Source organism: Montipora foliosa, chromosome 8 (assembly GCF_036669935.1).
Source record: "Montipora foliosa isolate CH-2021 chromosome 8, ASM3666993v2, whole genome shotgun sequence".
Lineage (NCBI taxonomy): Eukaryota > Metazoa > Cnidaria > Anthozoa > Scleractinia > Acroporidae > Montipora > Montipora foliosa.
Genome location: NC_090876.1, coordinates 33,012,023 through 33,024,522, shown reverse-complemented (window position 1 = coordinate 33,024,522; position 12,500 = coordinate 33,012,023). Strand labels below are relative to the sequence as shown.

General features: G+C 39.9%; 1 protein-coding gene across 1 annotated transcript in view; it reads left to right on the top strand.

Annotated features, from left to right (window-relative positions):
- The window catches only part of LOC138013147 (exosome complex component RRP41-like), a 7,950-nt gene extending 808 nt beyond the window's left edge, over positions 1–7,142 (top strand). Inside the window, exon 2 of the mRNA XM_068860143.1 lies at positions 6,537–7,142. Coding sequence (XP_068716244.1) covers positions 6,537–6,899 — 363 coding nt within the window. The 3' untranslated portion in view covers positions 6,900–7,142. The remainder of the gene's footprint in view (positions 1–6,536) is intronic.
- Positions 7,143–12,500: the final 5,358 nt, after the last annotated feature.

Here is a 12,500-nt window from a genome sequence, read left to right as displayed (position 1 = left end):
CATTCGTGGGTAACAGTGCACTGTTACCCTCTGACGTCATAGATTTTGCACTGTTGCCCGCTTAGAGACTTTTGGCAGGAAACAGTTTTATTGTTAGATGTCATGTGACCTCGAAGTAACCAATGAGAGCGTGTGCTGTTGGGGGAAAAATTTCAGCTATATAACAATTATTGACAACTATTCACCGAAGTGGAGGTGGCTAGCGGTGGATATTTACCGAGCGGCGAAGCGGCGAGGTAAATATCCAACGCTAGCCACCGACACTGAGGCACAGGATATTCGGAGTTTGACGAGCCAATCAGCGCCCGCGTTCAACGCTATCCACTGTTTTAGTATATACTAATACTGGTTATATCCATTGCTTCAATGCAAACAACCCCCAAAATGAACTGTATTATGGGATTTGCAAAAATAGAGAATCCTTAAAACAGGAGCTTTTTTTTTTGGTGGGGGGAGGGGAGCGGGTAGTGAGAGGGCGGGGTTGTGTCCAGGGAATCAGACAGATATAACTACGGTACATTTGGTATGTTGAACTGGGAACTGGGAGTAGTAAGCAGTAAGATCTCATTTGGGGCTTCACACTGAAAAATGCAGAGTGTGCAGACTGTCTGTAAAATGAAAATTCGGTTAGCCTGAATGTCAATCTGGTTAGCCTAATTGAGCCTAAATAACATTCGGTTAGCTCTCAATAATAGTGTGGGTAACACCATATTTTTACCCTGGTCTGGACGGTCTGCACAGTCTGTAGTCTGCATTTTGGCAGGAATTGGCTAATGACGCAACTGAAGGAGTGGCAAATAGTCCCAAACATTCCAAGCTTCAATTGGCCTTAAACCAATGACTGTATCATTGCAGGGTGCAAGGGATGGGTAAAAAGGGTTGAGTCCTGCCCAAGTATGGATTTCATGGCTACAGTTGGTTTCTTAACTGCAATGATCATCCTCTTTGCATCAATCAAGTGATCTTTCACTTTTAATTATATTAACATGGTCAGTACACTAATAGCTAAAAGCTAGCTTCAAGGTATGCCAAAAATAATAAAGAGAAACTTACAAAGATAAAAACTTCTTGGAAGTTTATAACAGAAAACTAAATTAAGAAGACTGACAAGTCATAATGATGCAATCATAAAAAATTTAATATTGACTACAAGATATTGTCTAACAAGGATAGCATAAAAATTGTAAAAAAGGGCAGAAATAGCCACACATCGTGGATACATCATAGTCTAGGGTTTTCAAAAAGAGCTGGCGGCCGGTGAAATTTATTGCACATGAACTCGCCACCTACTTTTCCTTGGAAATTACCCCAAATTTTATGAATAACATCAGAAACATTCGCACAAAACACGAGCCTTTGCTTGGTAAGGATTTGTTCACAAAAAAAAAAGAGAGATGCCTGAATTCTGAGTAATTTTGGCGGCGATTTGGTTTCCTGTCCGTGTAAAAGGAGGTGTTCAAGGATCAAGAACACACATTTTTGAGGCAGCGGTCTAGCAGTCTAGTACTTGATGTACATGTAAGCTGCCTGATTTGCTAACTACATTTGAAGCATTAGCGAAAGGTCTTTTCAGTTACAACAGATGAAATGCATTGCTCGCATCTGAAAAGAATGCAAATGAGCCTTAAACGGGCTATGTCACCTAAAATATGTCTTGCCATCAACTGAATTTCCAAAAATATATATGTTCATGTACTCTTTATTAATTAAAAGCTGATTAACAATCTTAGTGTTCTGTTAAAATACCCTAATTCGTGCTACAGAATGCAGGAAATACAATCTAAGATGCCCAAATTTCAAAATTTTCCCGGGTGAGGTCGATACCCCGAACCACCTACAAGCTTGTATCTTCCGCCCTTGGAAAGCACACCTTTGGTGCACGTTATCCATTCTCCACCTACTCCTCAGTTTTTGCCAACTACTAAACTTATTATTGAAAACCCTGATACTCCGATGAAATTTAGTGTTTTCAGGTTGTTCTTCAAAGCGGTATAATTGTTTGAATCTTCCTGGTTTTGTATGGGATAGAATTCCACAATTTTGGTGCAATGTATCGCCATGATCTTAAGCTGTAAGTTGCAGATTTCACTTTCGGAAGGTCCACTATTGTGGTACCTCTGAGATTATGCTTGGCATGCAAACCATTTATCAGCACAAGCAAGATCATTTTTTTAAGTGAATAGTTTCCTCATTTCTTGAGAGATTGTTGTCAGCATAGGTGCACAGTATACTCTTCTTAGTAATGTATGAGAGATCATTGATAAAGATCGATGTTAAATAACAAGGGGCCCAAGAATGGATCCCTGTGGGACACCTTTGATACTTAAATTGCTACTTTGAAAATGTCTCTTCAAATCTCACTCTTTGGAATCGATTTGATAGATAATCTTTTATCAGGGCAGCTATGGCTTTGTTAGCTCCATATTCTTTCAGTTTCAAGATGATTACTGGGGTAGTTCGTCAGATAGAGTGTTGAAAGCTTTGACAACAAGTCCACAGAGACCAGGCCAATCATTTTGTCGTTGTCAATGTCTTCCTTCCATTGCTCAGTTAAACTGAGAAGGGCTGTGTCACAGCCATGATATTTCCTGTAAGCAAATATGTGTTTGTGGTGGACACCTTCAAAATATGGGCTTAGTCAATGATGAATCAAGCAAGTCTTTCAAAAAATTTCAATAAGGTGCGCAGGATTGTTATTGGTCAAAGTTTCCACTGTTGTGGCATTTCCGTAGAAGTTAGGACATGATTTATCAGTTTAATATATCTATAGAAAATAGCCAAGCCTACAAGCGGAACTCCCTGGTTATTTATTCTTACTGCCTGTAGGGTTAGTGAAAATGAAAGGTTTCGAATTGTCCACATTTTGATGTTTCCGGTTGCTGCTTTAACAATTAAATCATTTTCTTTGCTTTCTTCTGTAGAAAAGTTCATTGCCTAACTAGTGAATTCCACGGTACATTTTACACCAAAAACCTATATAATTTTGCATGAATCACGAAGCAATGAGTACGATATCGGTTTTTCGAGTGAAATTTACTTTGGAATTCACCAGTTTGACAATGGATTTTTCTTGAACGGCATGAGTTTTAAAAGAAAACAAGTACCCCCTAAGCGAGCGAATGGAAAAGGAAAAAAGCCATTTCAGAGTCAACTGTCAATAGCCAGCGAATAGGTATCAAGCTAAAATTAGAAGTCATAAAAAAAAATTTGTCAGTTCAAGGTCAAAAATGAGTTTTACTGATGTACTTTATTCCACTTTATCTCTGGAAACGAAATCATTCACATTTTGATGTACTTCATTGAAACACACCACATTGGCTTGGAACATGAATCGGCAAAATACAGCAATGCAACTAAGTAAGGACCAACTTCAAACAAGATCCGCTCCAACACTTAAATAACGTTTAGGTGCTTTACACAAATTTTTGAAAACACAAGCTAGTGAAATTTCCTCCTAAATTTTGCGAGAACTCATTGTGATTACATGTTTATAACATAAGGGCAAAATTTCCTTGTCACTGTCGAGGCACATCAAAAACCAGTTGGGAAACAGATTAACAAGCACTTCCAGTTGACAATAAAAATTTGATTCTCATTTGAAAATAACAAATGGTTTAGTGCCCAAGCAAAGAATTTGAATGTGGAGTAACTTCTTCCACTACGTATGAGCTGCTATTACAGGTATTCTGTTTTGTCGTTGTTGTTCTCTCATGCTCTCCTTTCATTTCTGTTCTAGTCATGGATCCTCCAGACATCATGTAACCTTACCAGAGCTTCTAAAGATATGCCAAAAATTGCAATACAGAGAAAAAAAGCAGCTGTAAGCAAATTAAAAATAAACACTCAGCTTTAAGTTTATATCAGTCCGATGCTTGACTTGAATAACTGCGTAGCCACCATTGTGGACCACAGCTATCTTGATATGTCAAACTGGATTGAAACCAGCGAAAAAAGCAGAAAGAAAACATCTTCCAAACTTTTTTCCCCCTGAACGCGAAAAGCGTTGACTGTGTAAGAACTATAGTTGACCTAGTATGGCCGTGTAGCCACGTCGAGCCACAGAGAGCATGCGAAAAATGAAGCTTTGCTTACGTTTAGGTGAGTTAACCTGGGTTAAGCCTGCAATCCAATCAAAAACCAGTACCTGGTCAGCGGTCAAACTTCAAAAAAAAAAAGATAACCTCAGTAAACTCTAAGCTTGAGCCCAGGATATGGTCATGTGATACTGGTCAGCGGATACCTTGTTTTGACAGGTGTCAGTTGGTCAAAATATGGATGTCCAATATCAAAGATGTATGCTGTTTAAACTAGCATGGTACTGGTCACATTGACATACATGGAGGAGTGGACGTACTCATGTACGGATGGTCGATGACATCATGACTATAAAACCAAAATTTCTCGCATCGATGGGTTACCATATTTTCTTAACTATAGTGCTTCACGTGTGCGTGCGTTTGGCGCACGCAGAGCTGGCGTGCCCAATTCTTTCATTTCTTTCTGTCTTTCTAAAAGAGTGTTCATTAGTCTCATTTTGAACCTTGTGTCCTTAGAGCTTTTGAGCATTTCCTCTAAGTTATTCCAGTCTTTAATTGATCTGACTGTGAACGTTCGACCCCTTCAGCAGAGTTGTTGTATAGGGGACAGCGTAGGTTGAGTTACTGAAACGTGTATTTCTGGAGTGGACATCAGAATTCAGTTTAAGCATAGATTTCAGGTATTCAGGTGCTTTTCCAAGTGTTCTCTTGAGAATCAATGTGCACCTTTAGACGTACGTGTCTTGACAGAAAGGTAGATTTAGCGTATTGAACAAAGGCAATGGGCATGAGCGTGGGTTTGCACCCAGGATGATCCTTGCAGCTCTTTTCTGCAGTCTAAAAAATAATGTTGTTCAAGTTTTCCTTAGATGTTGATGTACATATGTTAGCACCATATAGGAGAGCTAGTTTGATGACAGCATTGCAGTATGTTTTCTCATGGTCTCTCTTTAAGTATGGACTGATATATTTCAGTAGACCAATTCTTTTTTACACGTTTTCAGCAATAGCATTACAGTGATTTTCAAAAGTTATATTAAGTCATCATCAATCTCAACCCCAAGGAATTTGTGTTATCTTACTCCTTCAATCTGTGAGCCATTCAAGGCAATGATAAAATCAACATCTTGATGTTGATCTTAGATTTTGTTTTCTTTTCATTGATTGCAACTGTACCATTTTGATCATATTCTCCCATTGCTGAATGTTCTCTAAGTCACCTTGAATGTTATTTTTTACTGAAGAAATATTATTCCATTTAGAGCAAGCTGTTAACGTAGTGTTATCAGCATTAAATTAATAATGATGTTAGAATTTTGGGTATGTAATGGGATGTCGTTAATAAAGAGAAGAAAAAGTATAGGTCCAATGTTGGTTCCTTGAGGGATTACCCTGGTCGATGGGTAATAGAGGAGATGTATGTATCCATCGATTAATTGGGTTTGATTAAACAACATTCTTTACTGCTTTTGTACTAATAACAAAAACGGTTTTTAAGACAAAGGAAAGAGGTGCAATGTAATTAGTGAAATTTAAAATGTTCAACTGACATTTAACGTCCTGACCAGAAGTCATCTTCATCTTCTTGAGGTGATTATTGCTCTGCTTGTCTAAACATCAGGCACATTAAACAACAGTCGTCTGGACTAGTCTCCCACTCAATCCATTGATGAAAATTGTATCCTATGTAAAGGAATCCAGGTGTCATTCTGATCCCAAGTTGTGGATTCTGGAGGTTCCTCCAGGTTCCTCTGAAATGGATCCTGGATTACATTGAAATCCGTGAATTCTGGATTCCACGCAATGGATTCTGGATTTCAAAGCCTCTGATTTGCTGGATTTCAGATTGCTTCACATCAGGCGAAAAATTCCAGCCAGAGTAGATAATATTATTATGTAGTGAAATGTTGTAATGGCTGTAAACATGCTCAAAGCCAACAGGTCACAGCACTGAACCATGGATTTCTTCAAAACATAAGAAATTTCTGTAATATTGCAAGTTCTCAAGAAGGGAATGATGTATTTTAAACAACAGTTCTTAACAATATTATTGGCAAACAGTTATTGAGTGGTTAGATTCCTTTTCAATAACACGCTAATTTTACTATTACTATAGCCGCTTCTGTGTCTAAGATAAACAATAACTTTGTTGTTCTTTCCTCGGTGACCATGGGTTCTACCTAGTCAAGCATGATGTCCTCCAAAACTGGACATACCTTTTTATGAAAAATGTGTGGTCACCACCTCCATTTTTTTCATGGAGCTTTTAAATTATTGACTCCTGGGAGTGAGACTTGGCAAATTTTACTCTGTCTAAGGCCAGACAATTTTGCACGTCAACAGGGGGCATCCTAGAGGTGTGAATGGGTTAAGACCTGCTTTTGACTACTGTATGTACCAATTTAGCAGTCTTTAAAAATAATGCCTCTGGTAAAGAAAATGAGTAAAAAAAGAGTAAAAAATAATATTTCTGGTGCTAAATTTTTCTTAATGTTTCAGATTCTTCAAGCTGATGGTTCTAACCAGAGCGCTTGCATCAATGCTGCAACTTTGGCTCTAATTGATGCAGGGATACCCATGAAAGACTATGTGAGTGCCTGCACTGTGAGCTTTGTGAATGACAAACCGCTTATGGACATTAATTACTTGGAAGAGAGCTTTGGAGGTCCAAAGTTGAGCCTGGCATTGTTGCCAAAATCTGGAAATATTGTCATGTTTCAGATGGACTCCAGACTTCATGTGGATAATCTGGATAAGGTGTTAGACTTAGCCAAGAAAGGCTGTACAGATATACATGTATTGCAAAGACAGACGGTTCATGAGTTTTCCCAAGAGTACTTGCCTTCTCTTAATGGAAACTGAGATTACATCAGAAACTCCATTTATTTTATGTGTGGTAAAGGTCATTGCTATAATTCCTTAGTCGAAGTTGAAATTGAGATTACATTACAATAATGGACCTGATGTTGGTAGTGCTATTTTTATTGTGCTCCGTGATCTTTTGCTTTTGTTGGTAAGCAGCATTAGTTCTTTTGATCTTTGCTTTGTTATAGAATGATCCAAAATATGAATGTATACATGTTGAGTCCATAAAAAGAGAACATGTACATGTAGTTTACTCCAGAACAGCCTCTGAGACCCGTTGCAAATAGTCTTGGCACCCACTCTCTTGATGGCCTAGTGATGGCCTAGTGGTCATCAACCAGGCCTCCCATCTCTGAAACCCAGGTTCAACCCTGAGGTCGCACGTGGAGTGAGTTTCGGTCGATCTCAATCTGACTCCGAGGGTTTTTCTCCGGGTACTCCGATTTTCCTCCCTCCTCAAAATCGACTCCCATGCAGTCAATTACATCTAGCTGGGTCTGCGGTGCTCCGAGATCACACATGGATCGTATGGCGGCAGCCGTGCGGCGCCTTCACATGCATTCGATCCGATCCCGTTGAGCCGGTTGATCCTGAAAAGCTTCCACCAGAGATGTCTGCGGTCAATTTTTGACATCCACGAACATCACCAAGAACGAGGGCCTTACGGGCGCAAGCATGACTAGCATTGAGGATATGCTGCTGAAATTTCAGCTACGCTGGGCAGACCATGTCTAGCGAATGATTGCCAAATATCATCCAGTAAAGCGAATTGGCCTCTGGGCAGCGCAGTATTGGGGCCCCAAAGAAATAATCATCAGAACTGGATGACCCTCGCCTTTGACTCTTTGACTGAGATGCTTGGCTCCAAGAGATCCAGCAACTATCAGCAGATTTTGAACAAAGAAGAAGAAGAGACATCCAGGAGAAACGGAGACTAAAGAAGCAGCGCGCGCCAACAAGGAAACCAGCAACAACCAACCAACTCCATTAAGGTTGACCTGCAGCCACTGTTGCCGATCTGTCTATCCCGAACACATACAGGCCTGACGACGATGACATAGATCCAGCAAGGAGCAGGCGTATCTCAGTTGGCTAGTGCGTTGCTTTTGGATCAAGAGGTCCCCAGTTCGATCCTCGGTGACTTCAACAGAGGGATGGGGAGTAAAGAGCGGACCTTCGGGTTCGATCTATGGGGTGCAGGGATGGCGCAGTGGTGAGAGCACTCGCCTCCCACCAGTGTGGCCCGGGTTCGATTACTAAACTCAGCGTCATATGTGGGTTGAGTTTGTTGCTTCTCTACTCTGCACCGAGAGGTTTTCTCCGGGTACTCCGGTTTCCCCTCTCCTCAAAAACCGACATTTGACTTGATTTACTTTCATTGTTCATTTCAGTTTTAAGTGTCCCCAATTAGCGCTCCAGCCCTAGAACGACTAGACACTAAAATAAAGTTCCTTTCCTTTCGATTGGTACCAGCCTCGTAGCTGAAGAAACTGCTAACGAAAAACTAGATGCTTCTGTGAAGCATACACTGGGTTGCCTGTGGTACGTGCTACAGAAAATCAGAAGGCACTGAATTGTGTGGTATTGAAATACAGCATTCCAGTCTCTGAAGAATAACAAATAAAAGAGAAGCGAGAAATATTGGCTTCTGGGCTGACATGTTGATAATTTTCAAAATCCCTCACAACTTCTTTTCACCACAAGTGTGCCCTCTGAGCATCTGAAAGCTTTGTAATACTAAACTTCACTGAAGTCAAGCCCTGTTTCGCGGGGTTAGTGTTAGGATGGGAGACCAAAACAATAAACCTCTCATAAAAAACAGAAACATCTGACCGAAAATACTATTAACGCTAACAAATGCGAACTCAGCAAGGTACAGATTCTGTTAGCTTGCTTTATGCAAAACAAATATTGATGAAAAAGCAAATAACTATTGATACACAGTTTTCAGAAAGAGCAGAAGGAAGTTTCCCGGACGGTCGATCGAGAATAAAATATTTACGACATGAAAACAACATTAATTTTGAACCGTGAATATAGAATATAAAAAGTTACGATCAGCGACAAACATTTTGGGAGATTTTAGCTACGTTCAAGTAAATTGCAAAATCGAAAGTGACATGGCCGGAATTCAGCTAGGCTCGATTTCCAGCCGTTTTGTGAGCCCACGTTCCTCGCCTCGTTCCTCGTTCCTCGTTCCTCGTTGGGAGGAGGACAACCGCACTCACAAAACGGCTGGAAATCGAGCCTAGAATTCAGCGGGCGCCGTGGTTAAGTTACCGCGGCATGTTTACTCGCCAAACATTGAAGCATCTGTGTCAAATGATGGCAAGATACCGGGTTTTTGTAAGTTTCTTTTTCTGTCAAGTGTTATAAAGTTTGACAATGAAATGAGCGAAGTCAAAACAAAGATCACAATCACCCAACTCTTGTTTACGCAAAGTCAAAATTTACTCTCCAAGACGCGTACGACGTTATTTATCACCAGGTAATTCCATCATTTTGGAAATAGCAGCTACTTTATTATTCATCTGCGTCACAAGTTTTCACTGATTTTGGGGCTCATTTTGTTGAAACTCAAGCACGCTTCCAACTGGCCTGTGAACCCTTCCTGCTTACAGAGCAATACTAAAAAACTTCTCCCATATCACATTTGAACCTTAAGCTCGAAAATTCAATACACAACTTGATATTATAATTCACAAAGGCAGAAAATACCACAGAATCCTTTTCCAGCGAAATATTTATTGAAACAAACAACATATTTGCTCTTAGAGGCGAAACCCTCTTCCTATTTCATTGCGTGCGTGAAGACAAGAAACTCAATCGTGTCAAATTACTTCAGGTAAATATTACAGCTCACTTTGATTTCGTCTCGACGGGCGATAGATTGTTGTCGAAGTCCAGTGCTCGTCGCTTTTGAGATTCCTGCCTATTTTATCCAACTGACTTTCCATTATTGAGCTCCATAAGGGTATATTTTGTTTAAGGATCCACTAAAACGCCATTCCCGTTACATGACTTTCGACGCCATTGCAGGCTAAGTTAATGATTCTACTGTGTCCACCAGAGAGATCTACGCAGTTTCACTACCCTCTCGATCCTAAGAAAATACTCGCAGAAGGCTCTATCCACAAAGACACAACTTACCAGGGAAGTGAAAGGCAAGACTTTTACCGACACGCCAAAAAAAAACTAAAAAAAAGAAAACAAACTAACTAAACGCAGACCTCGACTGGGTTTGCCATGAGGCAACCCAGTAATAAAGTAACCCAGTAATAAAGTGACTTTACCTTTACTCTCAAACTCATCTAGTTGAGTCAATTGGACTGTCACATCCGCACACCAAGATCATAGACGTAATCACATTTGTATGGAATAGTGGAATCTACCCTGTATTCTTTCAACTGCTGAATGTGTGTCAAGTGATAAATTATTATATAGATACTGAGGAAATACTACGATTGTCCTTTTTCTAGAAAATCATGCGAGGATGTAGTTGGCGTGATGGTAAATAACACGATAACGGATCAGCCAATAAAAAGCAAGCTTTCCCTTCCTTCTAAGATACTCTTTGCGCTGTAATATATGTGACTCAATTTGACTTTATCATGATTAGGTTTCCATGATTTTCATATCTAGTTTCATGTTACACAACAACATGCGTGTTTTAGCGGAAATAAGTAAAATAAGTTGTTTTTAATCTGGACATTTCATCAGTATCCGTGATATAATAAACAGAACATTACATGGCGGCTTGGGGAATATGAATTTTATCTTCTCGTGCTCATAGTATCTCTCACTCGTTCGCTGCGGTTACTTGTCGGCCGTCGGTCGGTTTGGAGAGCTATCCTTCCAAATTACAGGTATCAGGGAAAGAGCCGGGGGGGGGGGGGGGGGGGGGGGTCTCGATCACATTTTAAGTCACAGAAATGAAAATTGCCGCTTCACATTTCTTGGGAAATAGAGAGAGATTTAGCATTTTGTTTGTGGGGAACGCCAAACGTCAGGCTGTAATTTACGTTTTGCCAAAAATCAAAAAAAAAAACTTGTTTGACTTCAGCTCATTTATTGTCGGTAATCTACAGATGTCGATAAACTTCAATAAAGAGAGAGACAACTTTGAATAAGGGAATTTTAATGCTTTTATAGCAAGCAGCAGCCTGTCACTTTCCGTTTGCCTTTTCACGGAAAAAACGGGCGATTCACGTTTCACAAAGACATAGGTTTCCTTTAATTCCTCTTTTGCGTAAACAATGTCTAAGCTTTGTTTGAAAATTACAGTCAAAACACTGCCTCGTTGTTGTCCTTACCATGTGATCATTTTGGCCTTTGTGAAAAGGGAACCCACAATAGTTCTCGATCTTTGTTTATCGTTCGCAACTGCACAGGCATTAATTTTCATTGGCAATATGATAAAAGGGAAATATTGACATAAGCGTGGGTGATTTTTGAACAAGGCGTCATTTTCCCATGAGAAGTACGTTTTTTAGTGTTTGTAATGCACGATGATCGTGATATTTTGTGACGAGGGTTTAAGGAGGCTCGAAAGGGTTTTCAGCTGAGAGCGCACGCGTAAGCCACACCACACAACTATTTTCCAGAGCTGCGATCGCAGCTCTGGGAACGAAAATGCTGCTCAAGTCAGCTCATGATTCAAAACGGGTCACCGAAAATAAACAAATACCGCTGATTTCGCTCACCTTTCTTCTAATTCTTATATATGTGGAAAAGACATCTCCTATTCACGAAAACTTCGAAAGTTTTTCACAAACGGTTCAACCCATAAGCTGCTGAATATGGAATATGTTTATTAGTGTGCAAAAAGGAGAAACTATTTCGTGGCTAGTCTGTTATGTCACTTATATTAATTTCACTTCAGTGAGGTGTCGTTCGACATCCCCTCTATTGTTTTGTATTTTGAAGTTTCTTCTGTGTTAAGTGGAGTTTTGTAAAACCCCATCCCTTAGAAACTGACACTCTCCCACACCTGAAAAATTGACAATTTTGTGCAAGTGATCAACTTGGCTCACCCTGCCAGCAGAGCCTTTCTTAACTAGACGAGAAAGAAAGTACTCTGCAGCAATCGTGTTAAGATGGCTCCCTATAGTATTTACGAATACCCTCACTGCAGGGCACGAGTTACAAAAGGTAACCTAATTAATTTCTCTCAAAGTTTTCCCTGTAGAGATTTACCAGTATTGGTACGGATATAAAAAGGCTTATTTTTTGAAAAGCCTTAAATAACAATGACCACAACCAGGTTTTCTGAGCCCGCGAGACTGAGCACCCTTAGCAAACCATTGTTTTAACGAAAACCGCTGGTTAGAGCAACCTGGTTCTGGTCATTGCTGTCTAAAGTCTTTCTTATTTTTTGGGTGTCAATTTTTGGATTCTAGCCATTACCATGGCAACATCACATCTTATGAAAGGCAGATATATTCCTATTTTTGGCCTAAATATTCTGTGAATTTCTTTTATTTTTTGCCACATTATGGCAATGATATTGCCTGTCATTTTGAAGTGGTCAAAAGTCGAGGTCGATCAGATGGTTTTGCCAAATGTAATTAATCCGTTTCAATCCTGTACATTTATGTC